Source organism: Boleophthalmus pectinirostris, unplaced genomic scaffold (genome assembly GCF_026225935.1).
Source record: "Boleophthalmus pectinirostris isolate CB_2022bp ecotype Guang Dong unplaced genomic scaffold, ASM2622593v1 HiC_scaffold_4, whole genome shotgun sequence".
Classification (NCBI taxonomy): domain Eukaryota; kingdom Metazoa; phylum Chordata; class Actinopteri; order Gobiiformes; family Gobiidae; genus Boleophthalmus; species Boleophthalmus pectinirostris.
In genome coordinates this window covers 17,234,115-17,262,006 of record NW_026571353.1, presented here as the reverse complement: position 1 = coordinate 17,262,006, position 27,892 = coordinate 17,234,115, and the positions used below count along the sequence as shown (strand labels likewise).

The window sequence follows — 27,892 nt, the reverse complement described above, 5'->3', positions numbered from 1 at the left end:
TCTTTAGTTGTTTTTTTTTCTAATTTAATGTAGTTCTACATTCAGTGCTGTATGTGTGAGTGACAGGTGGATTTAACTAACCAACAAATCACCTCTGTAGCCTTTCATATATGCCATCTCTTCCATTCTCCTTCCAATTTCAACATGCTACAGCTCTCTATTTCCAACCATTAGCCGCTTCAGATTCTCCATCAGGGCTTCATCGATCATCCTTAAAAAACAATCAATTCACTACTCTTACACTCATTTCCCCCCTGCGTCTGTTTACATCTCTGAAACAGTTTAAGTAGCGAATCCAAAAATGATGTTATACATGGATTTGTGATGTTTGGCCTCTGTATCATAAGTCACAAGATTACTTATTACATAGTAACTTAGCTCTTGAAATGGATGAGTATTGAGGTTTGTTTTTATACCCATAAGCCAATGAGAACAGGGTTATGTTGAAGCAGTTCAGACTTGGAGGAGTGAGAGGAACAGCGACGCAGTCTGGAGAGCTACACTCATATTGTTTAAAGAGAGAGCTGGGAACGCAACCGGATCAAAAGGAAAGGGCACTCATTATCACTGCACTGGAATCAGGAATTTCCTCTTCCTAGACATTGTATTCACTGTGTTATAATGGAACTGACCTACTCTGCAGCAACATTCAAACATACACAGACATGTTTTGGGATGGTGAAGTACTGATTGTATTTACATAAGTTGATGTGTACTGGACAAGAATGATAGTCTGAGGTTTATTCCAGATGTAAGTCAGGTTAAAACTATGCAAAATGCCTAAACCAGATCAGAACTTAACAATGTTAAGTAACTAACTATTCAGTTAAGCAACTGAATAGTTAGTAACTGAATACAATACAAAAAATACATATTCAGAATATGAATTTTGAGGATCTGTATTCAGAGAATCTGTTCATTGGGTAGTAATCAGAATCAGTGGCGATCCTACAATGGTTGACGCCCCGGGCAAGACCCCCTCCTGGCGCCCCCCAGACTGAGAAAAAAAAAAAGGATGGTCCTAGGCACAGGCTAACAGGGCAACCGACACTGTTAAGAATACAGTTAGTTTACTAAATTAAAAGGAATACATGACAGTACTTCATCATGCAATTTGGTGAGTTTCTGTCTTTAATTACACATAAATTCATGGTTAAAATAAAACAGTGCAACAAAATAAAAGATGTTTGTGATTACTGTATACTTCCAGTTTTTATACTATGATATAATGCAACTCAATGTAAAAATATTCTAAGTATTCAGAATACAATACTCTGATTGTATTCCCATGTAAGGCAATAAGTTACAAAATGCATTTTAATTTGGGTATTCAGTAATCTGTAACTAAATACATTTTACAAGTATTCTCTCCATCACAGGACCTAAACCAGAATTAATCACTAAATCAAATTTAAACAAAATGAAATCAGGACTAAGCGGTGGGCTATGCTTTTCTAGTAATGCAAAAATGAACAAAATCCCAAGTTGAGGTGCTAAGGTCTGCATTCCACATTGTCAGAACCACTGGCCCAAGTAAGTCAAACTATGTTCATTGGCACAATGGTTTGTTGCCAAAGGTCATCCATTTTTGTGGCGCGTGTCATTTCCTGTCTGCTCGCCATCTCCAGAGGCCCTCGCTCGTTTATTTTTACAGTTTCCTTTTTCATTTTTTTACTACCTTGCTTTCCCCGGTCAGTTCAGGATGGGGAGGGCAGGTGGGTTTTTTAGATTGAGCTCTGAACATGTCCCTGCGTAAGGCCCCACAAACCCCACCTCTCTATACTCTTCAACGCACTCGCTCACAATGGGGGCTCTGTAACTTACTTCTGCGGCCTTCCCCCAAAACAGGAAACCAGGATCTGCACTGCTCTTGTTTTTCTTCTAATTTCCTGCTTTTACTGCTTATTCCCAAGATTATTTTTATTCTGGGTTCTTGTCTTGATTGCACATCTAATCTACCTTTTGTTATCTGAAAGTGCTTGTCCAAATTTGTCCCTGCACGAAGGTGGGTAATGGGTTATAGTTTCTTGAATAATATATAATAAATGTGAATCATCATGCAAATTATGTTTTCTTCTTAACGTTATCTCTGGAAATGTTTCAATTTTTTTGGGATACGATGATGCCTTGAACTGTGAATAAACTGGATATAGTAGTTAGTGGCAAGCACACCATAAGCCACACTTCTATTTTAAGTGTAAAATTCCCTTCGTTGATTACATGTTTCTGAAATCTGCAATAGATCTGCATATTACTGTGCCAAGGAAAACTCAGGAACCACAAAGCTGTATTACTGGCGTCAGAACTTGAACCAGCTTTCCGAATGGAGGTACATTTCCATTATTTTAACCTGAATGGCTCCCTGTGTTTAAATATACTATAAAAGTACAGTAATATTTGAATTGTAACTTTTAAAAGACTTAAGGGGTGTATAACATGGACACTCAGCAGCTGTTGCAGTTATGAATGGGACCAGTGTGAGCTGAGGCAGAGGCAGTCGTATCCAGTAGGAGGACTATAACATGCAGCAGTGGGCAGGGGAGGAACAGAGCAGACGCACACAGAAGGAAGTTAGAGGAGAAGGTCTGGAGAAAGCTCAAGTTCCTCTAAAGAAAAACTATTGAAACTATATCAAGTTAGCAAACAGTGCATGGGTCACATATGAGAGGATCAACTGGATGTACAGTGTCACAGCATGTGAGCACTTTCATTGATAATGGATAGCAAAAGATCTTCTACTGCTTTCACTATTAACACGAATGTTACATCTGCCTTCAAGCAGAACACGCTGTTAATATCAAATCCAGCTACTGCTTAAATTGCCACTTCCATAAAGATAAACATTGTAAATACAAATGTCTTGTATATGCTCTATGTGCTATAAGAATCCTCATTAAAACAATAATATAAAAAACATGTTGCTGTCACTGTCACTATTTTTTAACAAAACAGAACCGAAATGTGGCTACTATTATTTACATATAAAAAAGGGTACAGATAATACTATTCACTTTCTTCAAAAATGTAAATTATTTGGAAGAAATATGTAGTGACTATTCTTGTGAGGGCCTTGCTTGCTAGTTCAATAAACCCCCAAAGCCAGAATGAGCTAGTGTTGCAGTCCAAACACACCCCGTTCGTCCCTGAGTTTATCTGAGACACATCTGGAGTCCATCAACTACAGCAGCAACCCCCCTTTCTGTTCCCACTGCGGAGCACGCTTAACCCCTTCCTCGCCCGCTCCACCCGACCTCATCCTGGGACCTCTCTCTCATTAGCTGACCGTGACTGCAGGCCTCTGATTGACATGTGCACCAAAGCAAACTATGTCCATCTTTCTAAATGCTGTAAAAACATGAGAAGACAAAGTACTGAGCAAGCAGCAACACACTTGACATGGGCAACAAATTGATGAAAAACAAACTATAAAAATAAGAAAAAATTGCAGATTGATGTTTATCAAGTTGCATAAAGAAGAGGACATGTAGTGAGTGGAATAAATGTCTTTTAATTAATGTATGGCATTAATGTATATCACTACTAGGAATAGTCTTTATTATAGCTTACTAGTATTTTAAAAATCACAACATGGATCAACAAGCATATTAATGGAGTTATACTTTAATACTTTTAAAGTCTTTTACTGTTAAGAGATCTATAACAATGATACTTATTACTTGGAGGAGGAGGAGTAGTAGTAATATGTAAAATATGTCTAGTGCCCTGTATAACTAATGGTGATCTTCTTTAGAAAAACACTCCTTCAAATGTATTTAGGACGAAGTGCAGGCCTGTATTCTGGTCCCTCCCTTTCACAGCCACCATACCATCTTTAGCCATTTCGACTCCTCTAGCCCAGTGTCAGATGGTAAAGTTGTTTAAGTTGGACACTTTCCTAACCCTGGCTGCTCTGAATGGCAGAAGCAAGTTTAAGGTTTGGTTTCAGAAAAGACTCCTGCAAAAATGTACACTGGCTTCCTCTGCTTTTGAAATAGTGGCAAAGTTATTTTAGACTGTAGATAAATCTGTGTATATTTTTACGGCCATTATCATTTCCTCTCTAAGCATGATTCATAAATAGCTCCTGTTATAGATAAACAACAGGCATTTTTGAAAGGGCCTGGAGCCAAGTTGTTAAAAATGTATACACATTTGCAGACTTTCTTTTGAAAACAATTTTTTACATCCATTAACGTCAAGCATACAATTCGTGTACAGAAACTAAAGACATGACCTCATGCCATTATCACAAAATTTCAAACCAATTACAAGTAATGAGTCAACACAGTAACTTCAGTGTTACAAAGTTAGAACTCAAACAGTGTTAAAACTAACTCAAGTTTAAACAGTAATATTGACTACACTAACTTTATTCTAATGTATACTGATACGATAAGGCTCCAGGCACTCTCAATTCATTTAGGCTCCAAGTACAAGTGCATTAGCATGGTAGTAGAGATTGTCTTTAAATGTGAAGACTAACATTGAATATACTTAGAAGGTTTGTACAAAGCCCCATCTGAAATAACTATTCTCATGGATGAGAATAGTTTACCTCATACCTTCTGATATGTCAAGGGGAAGGTTTACCTTATTATAGAGCACCTTTACAATAACCTGAAGCACCTAATGCTGTACAGTACAAATCAATAAGTACAAAGCTAGCATCTCTTGTCTGGGCCAGTCCTCGCCATGTCCCGTCACTACTCTACATGTCTACAGCTACATCTTGCTCCCTCATCCATCACCAGCCCCTGCCTCCCCTGGTCCCACTGTAGAGGTGAGCCGAACTGGTAATGAGGGCCTCTTGTACCCCTGCCTGCCTGCCTGTCCCGTGTCCTATGGTGCAGAGTGGGGGCCCATACAGGCAGCTTGGACAGGAGCCAGAGCCTGTCCCGGGCACTCATTGCTCATTATTCTCATTACCTCGCCTCAAATCAGCGCAAGACAGGCCGCTGGGATCTGTCCACAACTCATAAAGGTCCCGCTCATTAGTGGGTTTGCCAACTTCAGCTCTCGTCAAAAGAAGTGAGGTCCTCCACTAAGGTGAGTTTGAAATGTGTGAATTTAGCAGGCAGGGGTATTCAACTGTTTCAGTCCAAACAATGGAAAACTGTTACAAGATCCAAATGTGGCTTTTGGAAGCTGTTTACAGCCCTGATTCAAAAGTGTTAGGGTGCTGTGCACAATGTCTAGAAACCTTTTTGTATCTGGCAAATCTATCCATGCTTTATATAATGTATGTGTTGTCATTGTTTTTCTTCTTGTTTTTCTTCTTTGTGAAGTGAATTATGTCTCCCTGATTTCAGATAGATGTGATTGACAGGCGATCTGACCAATCAGGGACACGCACGGTCCATCTGCATCAAAAACATGGCTGCTTACATGTAAAAAAGGGGAACAAACAGCATAAAGTACTGAGAGGGCAGACCTTTGCAGAAACAACACTCAAAATCCAAACTCTTCTCAGCTAAAAGTAGTTAAATGTTCAGTTCTGAATGTTACCAGAATTTTTGAGAGGAGATGTCTTCCACATTGGAAGTTGGACTGTCTCAAGTTAGGACAGAGGATTTTCACCCTCTGATATCTGGTTTCAGACCCTTCTAGATTCTAACAGGGAACAACAAGGAACTGGTTGGTCAGGCAATAAAAAAGGTTTATTGTTGTTAATATTGTTATTAGAACATATATCTGTACAAATGCACATACAGTATTTTAGAAAAAAAATGGGACAAGGGTAACAAAAGGCATCAAAAAAAGGGTGCATAAATGGAGGGAGATTATGAGCGTACAGTGAATAATATCTGGATTTGAAGGAACCACAAAGGAGTCTGTGGCAGGTCTTTAGAGAACTATAGAAACAGTTGTGACAGGAAACCACAGTCAAATCAGTAGTCAGTGTGGAAATAGCACATACAATGCAATAGATTCTACCTCTGTCCATTTAAATGATTTCAGAAAAGATGGCAGTGTTTGAGTATAATGTGCACATATAATTTTTCCGACTTCATAAAACTGTGGCGGTAAAAACGCTACAAAAACAGTAGTCCAGTAATCGACCAAAGCACAAAAACATCTCATTTGCCCCTGTGGCCTTGGGAGGCTTGGCAGGTTACGGAGGCAGTTGCGGGTTTGCACAGACCAATGAAAAGACTGAGCTGTATGCAGATTGCCGTGGTGTCAGGCTAAAACCTAGGGGCGGTAAGCTGTTTTATTCCATTAACAACAGTGAATCAAACCACAATGAGCTCTGAATAGACGCGTGGTGCAAGTATATACTAAGCCTCAAGTCAAAAGAGGTAATCCAGTGTGCCCCTGTCTCATAGAGACACTGAAGGAGCGGGTGTGTGTTTACTGAGGCCTGGTGGGACGGAGCGGCTGCAGCAACTGACCACATAATATGAGTAAATACACACCGCGCACAAAATGACAAGCACATGTAGACGACAGACTGGAAACAATGATCTAGCTTCGGGCTAACAAAGACTGAAGAGGTGAGAATGCGGGTAAGTAATAGGTAGAGTAACTATATGGAGAACATAATGAATTGTTCCTTGGTCTTGTGCAAGTTGAAATTCGACAAAAGGGAGATTTACCGAAATACAGGCTGGATAATAGGATGAAAAACAATTCTTTTGATTGTGAAATCATCTGCACTGGTTTGAGATGTAAAAGAAGTAGAAAAACAAGAAGGTTTATTTGAGCTGACAGTACCTATTGCTACTGGCATTACTACAATTGGTAGGTCCGCTGCAACCGCCACATCTGCTTATAACTTAACATAACAAGTTCAATACCACTGCAATCAAGGTATGAATATTTCAAATGAATATATAGATTGGATGTTAGCTTATTATAAATTTGTATCTGTGTATCCACTTTTGGACAAACCTAGTGCAAAGATGCTACACTGGTCTAATCTAAATGCCTAGCAGTTACACAATCTGTTAAAGTTCTAAATCTAAACCAAGTTGACCATGCTGGGTTGGCCATAAATTGTAAATCACACATCCCTCTCAGTTCAAAATGTCTTTGTACACATTTTCCCCATGAGCTCACATGAGTTAGTGACAAATGGCAAGTAATGAGTAAGAAGAACATGACATTTAGGACTGTCAAAAGTATTGAAAATTCAAATACTAATCGATTCTAAAATCAAGTACTGATCACATTCACACGACAGAAATGAACCTTTCCTTTAGCATGAGCTTGAGCTGTATCAGAACAAGTTTAAGACCACATAGACTAATACACACCCTGGAAAGTTTTTGGATGACTGTGGGATTATTACACAGATATAAGGCCACGTGGTAAAATACAGGAAGTACTATGATTGTTGAAAATGAAATTCTATTGTCTAAAGAAAGAGACAGAGTTAATTACCATCATGGTACTGGAATCTGCACTGAGTCTATTTCTAAGAATCAAAATCAAGTTTAAAATGTTAGTATCATGACGAATGGCCCTTTATTCTCTCTATTTTTGTGTGTCCCCCGCCAGGTTTAGCACTGCTTCAGGTAAAAAGCCTTGTTAGTGGACGGTCTCACATTACTCAGAGCCCCCTTGTCTGTGGCTCTACAGGGAACCATGTCCACACGTACAAAAACAGGCTCATTTTACATCAAAGACACACATCTTCTACAGATTGACTTAAGGCTAAACACTTTCCACTCAACAGCCATTTTCCTATGTTTACTCCAGCAGGGTGCAACAAGTTTAGCTGGGAACTGGGCCCTAAATTGTTTCACTTTTTACGCTGACGGGATACAGTAAAATGGGAGAAACAGCCGTCTCAGCAGCTCCACTATTGTTTTCATCTGGCATGGCTGGAGTAAGAGGCAGTAGGTGTGCGCTAAAGAGGTTTAACAACACCAGCAAATTACCATATTTTTCCAGCAGTTTTTATTTTTTATTTTTTTTGAGGGGGGGGCTTGTTAGCGTCATGGGTGGTAGCTCAAAGTGGCATGTGGAACCAATATACCAGCAGCAGTACACCGCCCCCTCAACACCACTATAGTCTTATAACAACAAGAACTATGTCTGAGGACCAAACCCTGCCCATCTGCAATCCTGTTAGGGCTTACTGCTAACATCTTATTGGATTATGTGCATGTCAGTGGTTTATGTAGACATTTTCAATATGACTAATATGGAAAGCTATAGTATGCTAAAAGTTTGACATATTTCACTTACATATCCACAGTAGCACTCCATTATCACATAGAAGGAATTACAAATTACATTGCAACTATTGAAAGAAAGGAATGATTTATTACTGTATTTCTATTGTGTGTAACTTTGTGATGTGAATCTATACTCAAAGTAGTAATTAGTAGTCATTTTAAAGGGCCCATATTATGCTATTTTCCGATCTATGTTATGATGTTGTTTCCTCATTAAAAACATACCTACAAAGTTGTGTTTGTGTTTTGTTTCATTCACACATGTTTAACACACAAACTCTGCATGTCGAGGCTGTTATTTTCTCTCAAACTGAAAGCACTCTAATCCACCTTTTGATGTCATGCGATAATACAAGAAGTGCTCCACTGTGTTTTTAAACTCCACACACCTTCACCAGAATCATTTGGATGATTTCAGCCCTGGAATTGCCAATCTCTATTAAACTAAAAGTAAAAGGTAGATGTTAACTTGAAAACTACCACTACATGACATCACAAGGTGAAACAGGGCATTTTGAGCTTTGGTGATGTAGACAGACTAATACTAAAGGATTACTCAAACATGTGTGAATGAAACAAAGCACAAACATAGACTCTTGGTATGTAGATAACAACATTCTAACATGGCTGAAAGCTCACAAGACTCTATTTTGTGTAATGTAGGAAATGTAAAGCTTGAAATATACATTGTGTATTATTATTTTATTGGAGCAGGGATATTAATGAAAGACAGTTCACATTTAAATATGCACGTGTCACTGTCCTGCCTTATGTCTAGCTGTCAACTCCACAGAGAGGCTGCATATCTTGTCCTGGTGAGAGAAGTTCACCTATAATGAACCTCTGAGGAGTGATTATGTGACCTTTTCAACATGAGCCTGTGATAGTCTGCTCTGCTGGAGCCTGTACAGGGACTGAGCCATCTATAAAGGCACTGAAACATGTCAAAATACTTGAATCGCCGGAGCCAACAACACTCTACCCCAACAGCACCACCATATACTAATTATAATGTTTTATAGTAGTAATAGCTGATTACTTACAGCTTATCCAGAGCAGAAAGTCCAATGAAAGATCCATTTCTCAGAACCCTGATTTTGTTGTAGCTCAAGACACTGTGAAAAAACAAGAAACACACATATTAAATAAATAGTACAATAATAGTATAATACACACTCATGCAGATTGAATTTATCAAACAGACACAGGGTCACATGGGGAGATAAGAGCTGGTAATGTGTTTTTAGAGCTAGAGCCTCACATCAGATTAGCCTGACCAGAGACATTAAACTAAGATGTTTCCCATTAATGTTAAGGATAGACGGATCTGCAGATTAGGAGACAAGCTGTAATCACCATAATCATTTTGGATGTTATTTTCATCAAAGGGACAACTTTTCACTTCAAACGCTCAGCGGCACATCGCAGGAGATCAGACCATCAGTCTTTCCCTTTCCCATTGAGTTTGGACTGGTGTGACTCCAGGGTACACTTTAGGTTAGTCTGACCCCAAAAAGCACTATCAATCTAAGCAGCTATTTTGTTGTGTGTTTGTTATGTATGACTTTTTATAGTGTGAAAAGAGAAAACGCCATATAATATACAAGCAGTCAGTAAAGAAGCCTACATAGTTAGCTATTTTTGCTATTTATTTAGAAGTTATTATTACCATTTACATTTTTGGCTTATGTTACTATGATATATTATGATGTATGAGCTACTGTGTCCAAATAATTTCCCTTGTGGATCAATAAAGTTTGTTTTAGTCTATTAAATCTATTGTTACCAGAAATTAGGATTTGGTCATATCCTCACTCAAACAGCGTCTTCCTTATTCAATTTAAATTTTTCTTTATACTATACCATTAAAAGGATCAAACTTACTACCATTCTCATGCGTACACCTATGTATTTGTGTTTGAAACTTGGATTGTGAAAAGACCTCTTTAAAAATATGTGTAAAATATAGTTTAAAGAATTAGTGATTGTGTAAATGAATGGTTATCTATTCTCTCTCTTCTTTCTTTCTTTCTTTTGTTCTCTCTCCCCCTTTCCCTCTCTTTCTGTCTAGCCACATTCAGACTAATGGGGTATTTATTAAGTGTGTGTGTGCTTTTTGCACAGGGAGCTGAAATTTACAGATTCTGCAGCAGCAGTCTCCCCTCTCTTTCCTGCCACATCAATAAAAACACTTCGCCTCCAGCTCGCAAAAGATGTAATCAAACACAGTATTTACACAAGGACAAGGTGTGCAATTTACTACAACCTCCACACAGTCTCATCTCTGATTACCACGGTACAGGACGTGAAGCAGATCTATAGGCAGTATGGTTGTTCTTGACAAAATACGGTCAGTTCCTACCATTATGTGCTAAAATTAGATGTCGGATTTTTCAACGTGGCTGCAATCAAGATGTGGGACCTGCTTCACTGATAATGGCTGTAATTGAATTCAGACCACATCCATTTACATTATTTAGGCAGTTAGCCAAAGAACTGGAAATAGGGAGCACTTGACTTGAATCATCTTATGGCAATACACACTTTGACAGTAAAATAATAATAACAATCTGAGGTGGCACAATTATCAAATTGCAAAGGCAGCAGTTGTTTAATAGACTGTCCTCAACAAAGAAAAATCTTGTTGTACCTATAGTTTAACTTCATATTCTGAAACGCATTGGATTCTTGTAATAGTTTATTTATTTCAGTCTTCTCTCAAATTTTAATGTTCCTGGATATGTTTACAATGTGCACTCTGAACAGAATCCCAGTGTTTCCCGTTAATACAGGAGACTATGATGGTCCCCCATAGTCTAAAATAAACTGGACCATATAATGGCATAACAAAATTAGACTTTGTTGCTCATTGTATTATCACAATATAAAAGAGATTGCACACTTTTTTTCAGAATGGTTATGGGAAAAATGAATGAGAAATTTATTTCCAAAACTGGAAGGTGGGCAGTCACTATTGAGCTCATTTTAACATAGGCAGTAAGTGATATTTAACCTCCACAAATTAATAACAAAAAAAATTTGTGCCACCATAGACTTTGAAAAATCTATGGTAAACACTGGAGTCCCTTTATTTTAATATTTTTTGGCTACAAAGTTACATTCTGTGGCTGTACACATCGCAAATCTAATCTCAATCACAATACTTGTTAGAAGCATTTAAATTAAATGCTGTTTTCCCCAAATTATTCAGAATTAACATTTAGAAAAACCTCACCATACTGACTTTAACATAAACTATATCAATTACATATTTAAGAGATATATCTATATCTGTCTTTATCACAAACTGCTGTTCCCCTGGCAATTTTGCATCAAAATAATCTCAATAAAAAATAATCTATAATCTAGAGATGCACTGATCCCTCTTTTTCAGTTCTTAAAACATAAATAAAATAAGACAGGCATGATTCAAATGTGTTATGTAGCAGTTACTTATCTTTCAACTGACTACAGAACAACTTTGTGCAAATAAAAATTCTAACATTATGAGACTTTCTGGGCTGACTATGACCAGTAAATAGTCTTATTACATCAATGTCTATGTCCAACCAGGATATCAGATCAGTGCATCCCTGATCTAAAGCCCAGAGCACCAATTCCTATTACAGTACATCCAAAAATATCAACATACTCTCTAGAAAAGTTTTTCTTTAAACACCCTGTTGATAGAGATGTTTCCAAAGGCACAAGTAGAAAATATAATTCAGAGAGAACATTTGTCATGTTCACAAATCACCATGCTGCACCAAGAAAACAAATGACTAACACTGAGTCAAGATGTTTTTAGTATTAGTGAATATCTGTCTCTCTGGCGTAGCCCTGGTTTGAACCTCTAGCTCCAGTCCTGAAGTCCAGCTCCTCCTGCCCTCACTGTGGACTCACTATGTCCCATAACCAGATACAGGCTCCAGATGAAAGATCCACAGAGCCGGAACTGCTCCAATAACTCAGAGCAGAGAGGAGAAAGTCACTGGCAATGATACAACACATGTAATCCAATACAGACAGCTAGACTTGTTATTACGCACAAACAAGCGCACAACGGGGCCATGTTTTTGGTTTGACAACTGTATTTTCAAAATGTCAATACTTTTAATGTTGTTTACATATTTTCCTCTGTTTTCTCTAGCATGCATGTTGATTGTAATGGCATACAGAAATGCCATTTTTATAGACTTAAAGCATGCTATGATACAGGCATTTCTGCTTGCTTGTTTGTTTGTCGTAAGTTCCTGTGACATTTAAAAGGAAAAAAGAAGGATTTGGGAACAAAAAGCCAGATTTCCCAAACTATATAGTACTGATGTAACCACTGATCACTTGTTATAGAAAAAGCATTGTTCTTTTTTCATGTCGAAAACAATGCAGAAAGTACAACTGTGCACAAGGAGCTCTGTAAACAGACAGAAATAGTTTGTCCATTCCCATCAGGCCAAACAGGAAACCCAGCCAATTAGCTGTTTATGCTGAAGTCAGTCTCCAGAGGTCAAGGGTTGTCCTGGGAGCACTTTCCAGAAGACGTTTTTAAGTCACAAGGCCTAGACATGAACTTTTCTGACTCAAACATTTTTTTTGTAGTTAGAAGTAAATAAAGAGTTTTTAAAAAATTGCTGTAACTATTATGTTTAGGTGACCACATTGTAAAAATAAAAATAGACAGAAATATACACTTTTTACATTACGGCTGGCTCAAAATTGAACAGAAAAGGTCAACGCTAGGATAAAACGAAAAAGAAAAAGAAAATTGACTAACATTTGGCAGCATTTCCTGAACTGAACTTGATCCAGAGTTTCGTAATGATCACAGTAAGTGCTCTTATTATTTTAATATTGAACTGATAATGCAACTGGCTTTTCACCGTGGTTGCTTCTTTGAGTTTGTTGTATACATGATCAGACGTCAGACAGACTTTATGTTATTTCTAGAGTGACATTTCTGTTGTTCTCTTTGTCATGACACTGTATTAATTCACTCCACAGAGTATATGGCCTGTATCTGTGACTGTGCATCTGTGTTAGCTACGTTTAGCATCTCTCACTCACTTAACCCTTTCAGACCACAAAGAGCCTTTATAAGATACTGCACGGCTAATTAAATCCACCTCATCAATGGAAAATCCAGGGCCACATGTCAGGCTCCAGGATCTCAGTGAGCCATTTCATCTAATTCATTTATATGTGCATCAAAAGAAAGGGTCATATGGGAGGAGCACAGACACTGTTAGAGGGGTTACGCTCGGTCACTGGCACGCACGAGACATGACGTCAACTGCACTTACATTATAGCAACAGATTTAAAAGATGGCTCATATTAGTAAGAAGACCATTTCACTGTTTTAACACAAAAGAAACTGAGCAAAAGTATTGAAAAGTATCCAGTGGAGCATGCCTGGACAAGGACAACTGAAGGAATACACAGACTTAGTTTTGGTTAAAGTGGTTGATCAGCTGTCATAGTAAAGCATGGTTTTCAGTTGGTATATAATAATTGAAATGATACAACATGGACTGTGTATATAATGCACTGTAAAGAGAACTTAATGACATTGGCTGCTTGAGATATTTGATTAGATTTAGAGTTTATTTAATAAGGGGCAGTGCAATTTCATAAAACACATGAATAAACAAGCCAGATATGATGATATAGATGCATATGTGGGCTGCTTTTGTGAGTCGTAACAGCAAAGGGGTAAGACTGTTCCTGTCCTGACCACAGCAGCTCCTCCCTGTGTGATGCCACTTCACTTTGTTGGTTTACTCAATTTGCTTCCTAAAGCCACAGGGACTTTGAGAGCCATGACAACATGTTACAAATCCCACTCACACATTTCTATTTGAACTGTAAGTATGAACAACCACCACTACAATATACAGTACTATGCTACTTCTTCCAGCATTGCAGATAATCACTGCCATGCCAAATAAGTCAACAGTGTCAAAACACATTATTATACTTTCAGAATGCACAAACAGCATGTCATTTTTACTAAAATGTGGGAGTAGGTATTGTTTAGTTCTTGTGTGGTCACTCTGGCCACTGTGAGATACTGGTGAAAAACATCCCACAAACGTATAACCGGTGACGGAGTTAGCAATTTGGGGGCCCTAGGTGAACTTCAGTTTGGGGCCCTCACTATAATGCACCATTTTTTGGGGGGGTTGTATTTTTTAATATTATTGTCTGTTTTTTTCCCATTGTGTATGAGACACACATATCTTTATTCGAATTAGGGTGGACTGGAAACTTATCTTATTAGTTAGGTAGCCTACTACATGATCAGAGCTGAAAGTTTTTAGTTTTTTTTTGTTTTGTTAGTACAATTATATTTTTGTTTCCATTACATATGATTATGATTATGCTATGATTACTTATCAGGGTCAAGCTGACTAGTCCATTCTAACATGAAAGGGGGGAATGTTTTGACAGTTAAAATAAATTTGACAATCAGACTCGCATTTTATGTCATATCGAGCTCTGAGGCCCAGACCATTAGTGGCAATTGGTTGGGGGCCCCTCCAGGTTCAGTGGCCCTAAGCGGCCGCCTACTGTTGCCTAATGGTAGCACTGCCTCTGCGCATAAAACATAATTCAGAGGCAGTTGGGAGACTCACCATCTGATGGGCTAAAAATCCTAACGTTTTAAATGAGAACGAGAGATTATTTCTATACACACACACAACTTAATCCTGAAGGAAAGATTGTTTGTTAACTGCTCCCACAAGCATCAGCGCAATTCATAGATTCAATATTAAATCAAATACATAAATAAATAAACACACAATATATCCTTAAAGGTGCACTATGTATTTTTTGGTTGAGTCATGTTCTTCTTTTGAAGGATATTCATTGCTCTGCTTGAAATGTTCCACAATGTGACATTAAATAACTCTACCTTACATACATTGAATTACATTGGTTTTATTGCTCAAAAATACCTAGAAAAACAGGCATTCTGATTGTAAATGAAGTCACCTCTCCTCTCCACAGATCTGAACTTAACCTGTTGTTTATTTCTCCATGATGATAGAAAGGTTTAATGTCACTGCAAAACATTCCAGACAAAGCAATCTCCATGGAGACAAGCAGGTGGCCATCTACCAGAAAAGTTACACAATTCACCTTTAACAAACTAACAATTTTCCGTACATTTGTCATATTTTAAAATGCCATATAAACTTTCCAGTGCTAATCCCTCCTTGACCAGTGAGTGGATGAATGGCCGGCAGCAGACACAGAGGCGCAGGTCCAGAGTCAAGGCCAGAGTCAAAACAAGCGGGGCACCCACTGTGTAAACATCATTTAACTCCAAATAGGTCTTTTACACATGAGGACCACACGGGAGGAGAAACACAAGCACCCTTGAAGGAGATTGGTAACGTGCCATAAATCCACTAACTCCGAGGGCATAATGAGACTTAAAGAGCGTCTCTAAACGTCATTATTGAATTAAGTCGAGTTTAATTAGTGCTGACTTACTAATGCACATGGTCTGTATCAAGCAGACAATGAATGAGAGTAAAAGCTTTTATAGAAAACTAAGAGGTAATTAAATCAGCAACATAATTATCTTTTACATTATCCTATTATGTTTACAATACAGCCATGCATGCTATTTTATAACTGTACAGGTCATATGGGTACACTGGAGTAGACTTTGCATTTTAGTTCTGTTTTTTGTGAGCAACACTTGATTGTAGAAAGAAAAATTCAATTTTGTCAACTGGACAAAAGCTTTTTTTTTTTTTTTTTTTTTTGAGTGAAGACGTTTCACAGCTCATCCAAGCAGCTTTTTTAGTTCTGGTCATAGTCCTGGTGGACACTGCCTTGCATCTGTCTGAAGGGAGGCGCTAACTACACTGAAACTAACACTACTTGTTTACGGTGACTAGGTGAATGTCCACCAGTAATCTGACCTGAACTGAAGAAGCTGCTTGGATGAAACATCTTCACTCAAAAAATGCTTTCGTGCAGTTGAGTTTTGCTTCAGAGTTTACCTGGATGATTTGGGATTACACAGACAACACTTGGTTAATTGAGATTGCTAACAACATTGAAGGCCACCGATTTTCTGAGCTGGTACTTGTTGTAAAGTGTATTTCTTCATATTTTATTTTATTTTTTTCTTTCTCCACTGCTATTTACTTTCCCAGGGTTGCATTTCAAACACACTGGCAGATCATTGTGGAAAACTAAAGTGGACATGGCAACGTTTCCTTTTGTATACTCATAACACTGGAGGTAATGAGGTTAGACGTTTTGGATCAACAAAATATTGTGGTGTAACCAGAAAAGATGGATTTAACAGCCTCTTAATTTGTAGCTTGGCTGTTAGCAGGTTTTCCAAGACGGTTCAACTCACCCATATGTCAGGATTAATAGATCTGAAAACATTACATAGTGCATTACGTCAAAGACAAAGAACTATCCTGTCCACCTCTCTTTCAAATGTACAGAACAAATTGGTGGAAAGAATAACATCAGTATTATAATGTAATTAAGATCAATTGGCCACATAGTAAGCCAATTTGAGAAAGTGTAATAGACTGAAAATCAAATTGATCCAACATCATGATACCATGTCAAAATAACTGGTGGTACATTTATACAATTGCAGCTGGATTTTTTTTTAACAAGACTTAACAAAAAAGCAATTTCCCCAATCAGAAATCAATACGCCACTTGTGCAACATTATTGGTTAAATAAAAAGTCTTCTGTGATTAAGGGTTTACTGCAGTAATATCAAACAGGAAGGACAGAAATGAAGTGAATTACTGTATTTGGTTTGGTATTTGGACCTATTATATATGATTATTATTATCTATTATATATAATAGAAGATCTATTATTTTATGGGATGGATAAATTTTTTGGTCTCTATGTTGTTGTTTTGCCTGTAAAGTTCCTCAAAATAGCATAAAACTTTGCAATCTTCATAGAGGCAAGCAGCTGACTTCAGGGTATTTTGGCAAGCAACTGAATGAATGAAAGACAGATAAAATGACACCATAGTGTGGAAACGTCCAGGCAAAGAAGCAATAACATTTTCATGAGGTAAGTTTATTGAGTGCACCTAGGGGTTTATTATGAATTTCTTAGAATTTTATCACAGTTCATGTAAACATAGAATATAGGGATTTTCACCTTCTTCAATTCTGAAACCGACATTGATACTACGGCTTTAAGTATCTGGCGTTATATGATGTCACTCAATATCAGAGACTGAAAATTGCATTTTTTTTTTTTTTTTTTTTTACAAAACTAATCCGTGTTATGTAACTGTTATGTATCCTGCACGTAACTACTGAACAGCTTTGCATGATTTAAAGTTCAAAATCATGAAACATCCTGGGGCTATATCAGTCAGTAAAGAGTCCAACCAGGATACTGGCTGAATCTGTGTCCAAGTAATTTCCCTCATGGATCTATAAAGTCTAAGTGAAAAGATATTATGGAACTGATACTCAATACAACATATTTTCTTGAATCGGCACCAGTATTTAACGCCAATATTAGTGTTGGTGCATCCCTAGTATCTTGCCTTGAGGGAGAAACTGAAATTATCTGCTTCTTCAGAAGGTTCACACATAAATTCATCACATTACAATTGGTTAAATCCACCTGTCACTCAGCGCATTGCTGAGGCTGACCAATGGGAATAGTGGGTGGGAGCATAGAGCTTACATTCAAGAGTAAGTTTGTGAATCATGACTTTACCAAAATAGCATATTGTGGGATACAGAATGAGATCACAACTCAGTTTTTATCACCATAATGCCCAGCCGTAAGTGCATCTACAGAAATATAATAATATGTGCAATAGTCAGTTAAAATAGTTTTGGTGAACCATTCGGGAGCTTTTGTCTTACCAGGTTTTTGTATAACATCCCAACTAAAACAAAAGAGTGTTGTAATTTAGGGAGAAGATGACATGTTTGCTGTTTAATTCAGTCTGAGGTTTGGCCAGACCGAGCAGGACTTTTGAGTGTTTATAGTTTGGGGAAAAGTAAATTATCTTTATCTTCAGTAAAAACGACAATGGCCTGTCTCCCTTTAAGCTTCAGGATGTATTATTCTGCTAAATAAAATAACAGCAAATTGACTAGTGTATCACAAAATATATTGTTATTTTACCAATGAGTTATGACACCAGAACAAAATTAGAATGGAAGTTACAATTTTCACATTTTCAAGTATTTACCCATTGGATATATTAGTACACTGTATATTTATGCAAATTTGTCACCAATCAATGGCAAATAGCATCATCGTTGTACAAAGTCTGAGAAAGTCTACTTTACTCATTCTTAAAGGTGCACTATGAGACTTTTTGATTGGGGGTCTGCCATGTGCTTGTTTGTATGGATATCATTGCTCCGCCTGAAATGTTTCACAGTATGACATTAAACAGCTCTACCTTACATGTATTCAATTACATGTGGTTTTATAGTTCAAAAATACCTAGAAACACGGGCATTTTGACTGTGAGCGGGATTTCCTCTCCACAGATCTGACATGTAACTTGGTCTGGTTTGGTCTCCATGAAGATAGAAAGGTTTAATACCATACTGTCAAACATTTCAGACAAAGCAATGACATTTCCATGGAGACAAGCATTTGATGGACCCTCCACCAGAAAAGTTACACAGTGCACCTTTAAGGAATGCGAGAAGCAAATTTCTTACATTTTTCACAGTCACAGGTGTCGAGAGTAAAACCTCCTTTAATTCATGCATGTTTTTGTCTCTAGAGGACAATCTTCCCAGACAAGAGATGAAAGAAACCTGGACATTTGTGAACATGTGGTAGCTGTATCTTCTTTGTTACATCAAGTACTTCATGAGAGCTCTATAGACCAAAATACAAGGGTCCTAAAGCAGAAATACTTAACCCTTTCTTACAGTGCAAACATGGAAACTGTGCTATCCTGGACGAGCCCCCCATGCTCTGAAAATCTGCGCTAGTTCACACAAATGAATGCAAGAGAGAGACTAAATGCCCTGGAGGACAACAGGCACTTCACGTCAAAATGTGAAAGCTGTCATTGTCCCATGTTCCGCTAAAGGGCTTGTAGCTAGCAAGAGGGAACACCAACAAACTATACTAGCTCTATTTACGCACTGTCTGGGGAGGGGAGCATCCGTGAAATTACATGCAAAACATTGAATCAGTTTCCAAATATTATTGAGTGTGAGAAGACGCCACATTAAAGAAAAGACCAAATAGCTGATGTTCAAGTATGAGTGGCAAAACAACATGAAAGAAGAGATTTATGGCTTATAGGGAAATACACTAGCCATGATGCCTTGGAGCCAGAATTTGATATGCACAGCCACTTATTATAGAGTGCCGGGCATTGTGCTTGGGTTACCAGACTGGCTTTGCGGTTTGTGGTTCTGTGTGTGCGACCTATCACATTTATTTATACTGAAAGTGCGTATTTGCATGTGTGAGTGGGTGCACGCATAAGAGGTCCAAAAAGCTACTGCATGGTCTAAAATTAAAATACAGGTTTTTAAAATGTCTCTAATTACAGAGGGGGAGGACTGAAGACTATTTAGAGGGAGTTGTGGTCATGCACGCCCTGCCCATGTGTGAGGGTAAAAGAGATGCTGTCCACAAAATAAGGCTATTGCACAGATACTGGAATATCACAGGCAGAAAAGGTCATTCTGGCTATTTACTGTTTGTAAAGAATACCATTTGTAATTGAAAACATTAACGTTGACGATTCCTATAAATGTATTTTGTTTATAAATTACAATCCAATTAAGTCAATGCTGTTTTGAGGAAGTTTAATATGCAACCATAATACAAATATAATATCTGAAACTAGGACTGCATTACTGTTGCTATAACTGCTGTGGAAAATAAAGGTTCTAAGTGTAGATTTGTATATACACACTCCATGCAATTAAAGACGTGTTTGAATTAATGTAACCAAATATCAAAGCGAATGTAGAGACTGTAGGTAAGTGTATTCACTTACCTACAGTCTGAATAAAACAAACAAACACAATAGCTATGAAGCCAGATCACAGTATTTTTAATCGTGATGAGGCGATTTAGTATTTTGCCCTTCACAAGTGATTAGTAGAATGTGTGTCCCAAACTGTCTCATTGTCCACTTTCATAACTGCCCAATGTTTCTGTTCATGGGCAAAGGATGCTGGGAAAAACAGGCTGCTTTTCAAAGGGTAAAACAAAATGTTTCTGCTCCAGATATTCTCACGGTGCCTTTGGACGTAACTGAGTAAAGATGGGTTTGGATGCTCATGTCTGTTGCCTGGAAATAATTTTTTGAGAACAAAAAAAAACAAAACAGTTTCACAAAGACAAAGTAGTTACACACACTGAATCCGTAATGAATAAGGATCTTGAATGTTCTATTTAGTTTTCTTAGTGGTTAGCCAGTAGCAGTCAAGGCAGCCCTGGGTAAGACTGACGGAAGTGAGGTGGCCATCTTAGTAGAAAAGTAATACGTTTTGACTATACATTCAAAAAGATTGATAAAGCTCATATAACGCAACTTTCCAATTAGCCATTTAATTTAGCTACTGCTGCTACACACAAATAACAGCTACAGCTTGTGGTTTCTTCAATCAACACAGTTTATTAAATGCATATTGCAAATCTTCACATCTGTTCCTGTTGCTTTGAACCATCTCATATTTAGAGCCAGAGGAATGGCATAAAATATGATTGGGGCTGACTGTTAATACTTTGTGGTCATATGTTACAGTAAGCACGTAATAAATGTTACTGAACAGTGTGAGGGAGAGGCTTAGGGTGAAACGCTGCTGGTGATAGATTCAACTGATATTTGTGGGATCAAATCATAATAACACTTAGGCTTAGATTTTCCAAATGCTCACAAACGTTTAAAACTTGATGTATTATTCAATCTCTACACTCGCTGCTATTGTGGATCGAGTTCTACAGAGGCTTTGGGTCTGAACCACAGCTGCCGATGGGCTACAGCTCCTCCGACCACCTCCAATCTTTTACACACCACATTTGTCTTTCGGTGAACTGGAGCTGGCTGAAGTTTTTTTTTTTTTTTTACCTTGCACAGCAAGATTAATGAAAAATGAAAGCTGAATTCACAAATTCAAGAGCAACCATCTTGTCTGGCTCATGCTGTTGTGATTGGGCCTGAGCTACCAGTGGGACGGAGAGGCAACAATCACAGGGCAGCAGTGCAGTCTGGGAGGAAGCCAAACGCAAAGCACCCAAATGAACCAAAACAAACCAATGTACTTTGGGCTTTTTTAGCAAGAATATGGTTGTTCCAATGTTGTGACGTTTCACCCTAAAATATTCATTGTAATGTTCTGCCTTTTCACAGTCACTGATGAATAAGTCCAGATTATGTAAAAAACAAGGCAGAAAAATGTTTCCAACTAAAAATACTGTACATGTGCTACAAAATGCTGTAGTCACATGCTGCTGCTACTACTACATACAACTACTATTTCTGAAACAACAAGTGAATGGGGATTCAATAAGAACTGGTTATAACTAAACAAAGGTTAAACATATAAACTGACAGGACTCTTGTGAAAAAAACATTATCTCTGTATTGCAGCCCCAGTGCTGTTGACCCGGACAGGAACCTGAGGGGCAGCTGCGGTCAGCTCTGAGGAAGGGGGAAGTTCTGGCAAAGGAAACTCAAAGTCAGACATTTCTGGAGAAAGATAAGACAAAGCAGAGCAAAAGAAAAAACTATAATAATAATACCGATCCTCTGGAGGGAATGATATTACAAAAACAACACAGATATCCTTCTTTACCCCAAACTGTACTAACTCTCAATCAACAAACATAATGAGGTGATAAGTGATATGTGCTTTCAAGACCTGTTATTGAGCAGAGATGTCCCACTCTGATCCAGTTTCTCTGACCTTTACCAAAACCCTGGAGTTGTGTGGCATGGGCAGGTGCTGCAGCTGAGTAGAAAGCTCCTAGATCATATGTCATGCTTTTGTTTGCTTTTTTGATTTATTGCTGACCGCTGCCCCACCTAACCTAACATGTGTGGGGGAGAGACAGCTACAGTCCCTCTCTACTCCTCTCAACACCTAAACTCACATAAATAAACTCTGTCTCACTGGAATCCACCCCCTGATAAGATTCTGGACGTGTCATCGAAAGTCATTCCTGTCCCAAACGTAAACCACGGACACATCTGGCTGCTCTTTGGCATATCCCCACTCACTCCACATCTGACAACCACCATGTGACTCAAAAGATTAGATTGTCGATTAAAGACTCATTGGTCAATAGATTATTCTGGTGAAGTGATTGGGCCATGACAGAAATGAGATAGCAAGTTAGCAACCCATCAAATTGAAAACAGATTTTTGGTAGTGGTCAAAATGAATAAGTGATCGTTTGTGGTAAGAAAAATAAGGCAATCGCTGGTTATCTTCAAAGAGGTTCAGTTTCCTGCCAACACCATTAGATACACAGCATCAAGATGAGAGCAGCAATAAAATGGGAGTAGACTGATAAGAAACTATAACTGACAAATATTTGAGTTATAATAGTTTTAGGAATGACAAATACCAAGACTTACACTAACACAATGCTATATTACTCATAATAATTTGTACTATGTAACTTTTCTGCAACCTTTTGTCTCCGTACAGATGTTATTGTTTTGTGTGAAATATTCTACAGTATGTCATTAAACAGATCTGTCCTGGATTTTTTTTTTATTATTTATAAGTGTTTAATTCATTACATCAACAAAAACTACCTTGAAAAACATGTATTTTTGGTGAGTGGTGTCAACTCTTCATATAGGCTAGATAAGTTTAATGCCGTATGGTAATTTTCTAGGCAAAGCAGTAACATAATGGAGACAAGTAGACGGTAGATCCTCCACAAAAGTTTCTAGAAAGGTTTTATAGTGCACCTTTAAGTATCTAGTAGTTTTTTTTAACAATTTTTTTCTACCAACACAACTTGTAACACTAACACCACTACAAGGCTGGCACATGAGTGACTCTGCTATTTACAACCATTGTCTTTCAGACCACATCCCTGGCATTTCTGGCTCAAGTGCAACAATGCTTGAAGCAAATGTCCAGTCCTCACTGCAGCTGTTTCTGACAAAGGTTCATCAGCCAAGGACAGGGCAGGAGCAGCCTTAAACCCAGTCAATGGCACTCCTCAAACTAAACATAAGTCACTACTGGCAAAACACACTCTAAAAGCAAATAACTTTCTGTACAATCCATTCACTAAACAGGGAATGTGCAACAGGTGGACTAGTGACACTAAATATATCTGTACTTATATGAAGGGTGAATATTACTTGTCCTAAAGGTACACTATTTAACTTTTCAGCTGGAGATCCATCACCTACTTGTTTCTATGGATGTCATTGCCCTGCAATGTTCCACAGTATGACATTAAACAGGTCTAATTTATATTTATTCAATTATAAGTGGTTTTGCTCAGAAACAGGCATTCAGACTGTGAGCGGGGTTGCCTCTAAACAGATCTGACCTGTAACTTGGCCTGGTTTGGTCTCCAAGAAGGCAGAAAAGGTTTAATACCATAATATTATGGTATATATAATATAATAACAACATCTCACACAGGGAAAAGTAGGAGGCAGACCCTCCACCAGAAAAGGGCAGCTTTAAAAGTCAACAATATTAATGTAGCTCATGAATTTTGATATGTAAAATAATAAATTATAAAATGTATGGGTTGGAAACAAATCACAAGGTTTTGCTGAGACTAATGTATGCCTTTGGTAAATTCTGGCACCATGACATGTATTGTGACATGGTAACTGGCAATATATTGAGGAGACTTTGGGGTTAGAACACTAATTGTAAGAACTTGTCCCAATCTTCATAAAGTTTGTATTTCTTGACATTTTCCCAGGATTTGAATGGCGCGGCTGCTGTGCTCCTCCTCTCCCCACTGTTGTAGATGTGGGGAGTTTTCAGTCTCTGGGGGCACATCTCTCTGAAGCGCCTGCCAAGCGTCTCCTCTCCCTCCTCCATCCATCCTTGTTCACTCTCTTTGTTCCCTAACCACTTCTCCTACCTCCTCTGCTGACTTCTTTAAGTATTTCCTTCATTAAAATCCCACTTTTTTTCCTAACTTTCACACTCTTATCGGTTGCTCCCTTCCCTTCCTCTTCCTCTCTCTGTGATTCAGCTCCGCGGGCTGTGCATAATTAGCCCTAAACACAAGGTTGTGCGCAGGCTCACATCTGGAAAGAGTTTGGACATGGCAGTTTCCAACCAAGACGACTAAATATTTAGGTTGAGAGTTACTGTGTGTGGATGAACTCATGATAGAAAGAGGTAGAAAGGGGAGCAAGAAAGGAGATAAAGAAAGAAATTCACACTAGACAATAGCATTGTAGATCTTCAGTTTTCAAATATTTTTTATCAAATTTGTATTTAAAGTTGAAAATCAGAGTCCAATTAGGTTTGCATACATTCACATGACCTCACTAGGAGCTGGTTTAGTCCTGATTAAAACCTGATTTTGTTCTGGTTTACTTCAGTTTGTAAGCTTTTCCATACTGGTTTTGAGTGATCACCTGGTTCAGAGTGGCCCTGATTTTGATTTTGTATTTTGTAACAATGTAGACCTTTGTTGGTCTGGTTCTTATTTGGTATTGGATTTTTCCAGCATTTTGTAATTACATGTACAAGGTTGGATGGAACATAAGGTGGTGCTTGACATGAAAAAGTCAAAAAGCTGAAATCGATTCCACCGACAACATAGTGTCAAACTGATGACCAAGATGCACCTTCACTTTACATAATCCAAGAGCCAACCCAAGTGCCGAAAAGGTGAGAATATAGGAGCAACTGGTTGCTTCTTTATGGCTGGCAGGAACAACAAACAGGCTAACTAATAGTTTTAATAAACAAAACCCCGTTGGGATTTCCCATGAGGCTAAGGGGCCTCAGCTGGAATGTTCACAGGGGCCAGCTGTTGTGCATTACACTGAGCAGCCGCCCGGAAGCCTGCGCCGATGTCTTGCACGGAGCCCAGTGTTCAGTAATACACAGAGGAGGATACCAAAGGCAGCTATGAGCGCAGATCCAGAACAGGGCAGGTCCCAGGTGTGGACCACCACGGTACCGTGTGAGATAGTGTGTGCAGCCTGACTCGGGAATGTCAGGAATAACAGAAATATCAGTGCTGCTTCCCACATTCCACATCTGGAGTTAATGCAGAGAGCTACAACAAAAGCACTGCATGGGGAAACTTTGTGGGGAAAATAAAGAATCTAGGTAAAGAAAATGGCGGACATCAGAGCAAGATCCGACGTTTTTTTTTTTTGTTTGTTTGTTTTTTTGGGGTTTTTTTTGCTATTTTTAATGAACTGCATTGTCATTCAATCCATGTGGATGTTCTCCTGTGCCTCCAAGACAATGTGTTTGCCAGATGTGTATATTGATGTTATTATGAAAGACACAAGACTCTATAAATGGTATGCAGGCTGGCTCTCCGGGGCACAAATCTCCCCATTTTACCTCAGATGCCTGATCCGTAAGGAGATTTTGTGAAGGCCAACATGTTTTGAAAATGTACTGTTGTGTTGTACTCCCACTGAAAGTCAAAGCATCAACTATGTGACATTGTGTGGGAACTGGCTAAAGTCAGAGCAGCTGCAAACCAAAGTGATGACAAAATTAAATTCCAATGAGAAAACACCACCCAGAAAAATGTGTCACTGAGAGATAGTTAGTTTATTTATTACATCCACTAATGTGTTTTGGCTAATGACGGTATCTATATCATTATTAATGAAGTAGTAACTCTGCAGTATGAATCTAGTCATGGAGGATCACAGTACTATCTGTCAGTCCCAAACAGGAAGGGCATCCGGTGTAAACCCTTGGCCAAATGAAAATGACAGCACATGATTTACAGGCAAATAATGGAGGAGTTTTTTGTTGTTGTTTTTTTGACAGAAGCAAGTCAAGGACAAAGGGCTTGAGAACTAAAATATTTTTTCTATTTTTACAAACTCAGGGTGTCAGCTGGACAGAGAGAGGAGCAATGGTGGGACAAACAGTGAGTGAAATTTAAAGTGACAGAGTTGTGTCAAAGAGGCAGGACCAAAATGACAACTACAGTGGCCTGCCCTTGCAATGATCTCTCCCAGTGTAGTATAAAGACTGAGGAGACACACACACAGCTCTGGTTCAGTCAAAACTAGATCAAGATGTAAACTTCTGACCCCACAAGCCAGATTACTGCAACAAGTCCTGAGTACTGCGATTGTGAGGTCACAGATATGCAACAAGGATGACACTGAAGGCCTGGTGCAGTGTTTCAAAGTAACCTCTGTTGCACACAAACCAAATACTCATAAGGAGAAGCAAGCAAACAAAGAAAGACAAATGCATTTTTTTTGTCAATAAATTAAATCTGTTTACTATAGAAATCAAACCAGGTTTTTTTAAGAGTAACTGTGATTGAGCACCACATTTGGGGAAGGTTTCAAGAGTAGGCTCTAAATAAATTACTAAACGGAAACTAAAGAAGAAACTAAACATTTTTGCTTAACAGTAAAAGTTAATATCAACTTACAGAGTGACGGTCTTGTTAGGCAGCAGAGTGGGATCCGGAGGCTCAGATAGCTCCTCTTTGCTGCAGCTCACTCTTCTCCCCAGCGCCGGGACACCGTGGCCTTTGGAGCGCTCCTCCGTGCAGCTGCAGCCCCCAGTGGAATCGATGGGCCCGGGACAAACGTACTGTGACCGACCAAGCTCCAGAGGCAGGGCGAAGAGGAGCAGCATCAGCACCAGGCGCGCGGGGATGCCACACATTGTCCTTGGGCTGGATGACACCTCAGCTGCACCCCCTCCTCCGGTCATCATCCCATATCTCCAGACTGAAACTCTGTTCTCTCACTCTCACTCTCTCCGTTATGTTGCAGCAGCCACACCGTCTTCTCAAAACGGATAATCCAAAAGTGTAAAAGTTTTATGAACTCACATCCAGGTTACGCACGAAAACTTTTTATTTTTTTGAAAGTGGTCCCACGACTCACACGTCCCATCCAGTGTCCCCTGGAGTGAACAAAACGTCTGACAGTCGCGTCGCAAACTCTTCAAGGCCCGTTATCCACTCCCTTCTAAATACAAACTCTCGAAAGTTTATCACACGAGAAGTCAAAAACAGAAAACTAAATTTTCTCTCATGTCCTAAGATTTATGCTCCAAAAGTAGCGGATTTCTTTGCCTCTGTCCCGGTCACACCGCTATTCACTCAAGAAACTACAGCCCAAGTGCGCCCATTCCGTCGGAGGGTGAGCGTATGGTCCCCGGGTCCTAGCGCATCCATGTCAGGACACTCAGGGAAAGACGTCACGTGACCTGCGCCAAGCCCACCTCTGTCACTTTAGTGCAAGTGCGTAACTGTTGATATGAAAGGCTCAGTTGTCAGAGGTTCCGACACTTGTTTGAAGAACAGTTTAGATTTTTTTTTTTTTAACTAGTCTACGTTTAAAGAACAGATCGATAAATGATCCCCTAATAGGCTAGAGACCGAGCACATAAGTTGACTATATGAGGTTCGACATAAACTAATCACAACCTAATCGTTTACAGTAATAACATTATTGCTTGCTTGATTTGTTGAGCGAACATTACATTTCTATAATTACAAAAATTATTAATTCCTTTAACTTCAAAT

The 27,892-nt window shown here is 38.6% G+C and overlaps 1 protein-coding gene across 2 annotated transcripts in view; it reads right to left on the bottom strand.

The window, feature by feature from the left end:
• adgra2 (adhesion G protein-coupled receptor A2) overlaps window positions 1–27,573 on the bottom strand; it is a 37,908-nt gene extending 10,335 nt beyond the window's left edge. Inside the window, exons 1-2 of one of the 2 annotated variants that reach the window (XM_055161807.1) lie at window positions 26,786–27,573; window positions 9,227–9,298 (exon numbers count right to left, since the gene is read on the bottom strand). In XM_055161807.1, coding sequence (XP_055017782.1) covers window positions 9,227–9,298; window positions 26,786–27,075 — 362 coding nt within the window. In that variant the 5' untranslated portion in view covers window positions 27,076–27,573. The remainder of the gene's footprint in view (window positions 1–9,226; window positions 9,299–26,785) is intronic. The other variant, XM_020935412.2, reaches the window with a different exon arrangement.
• Between the last annotated feature and the right edge of the window lie 319 nt (window positions 27,574–27,892).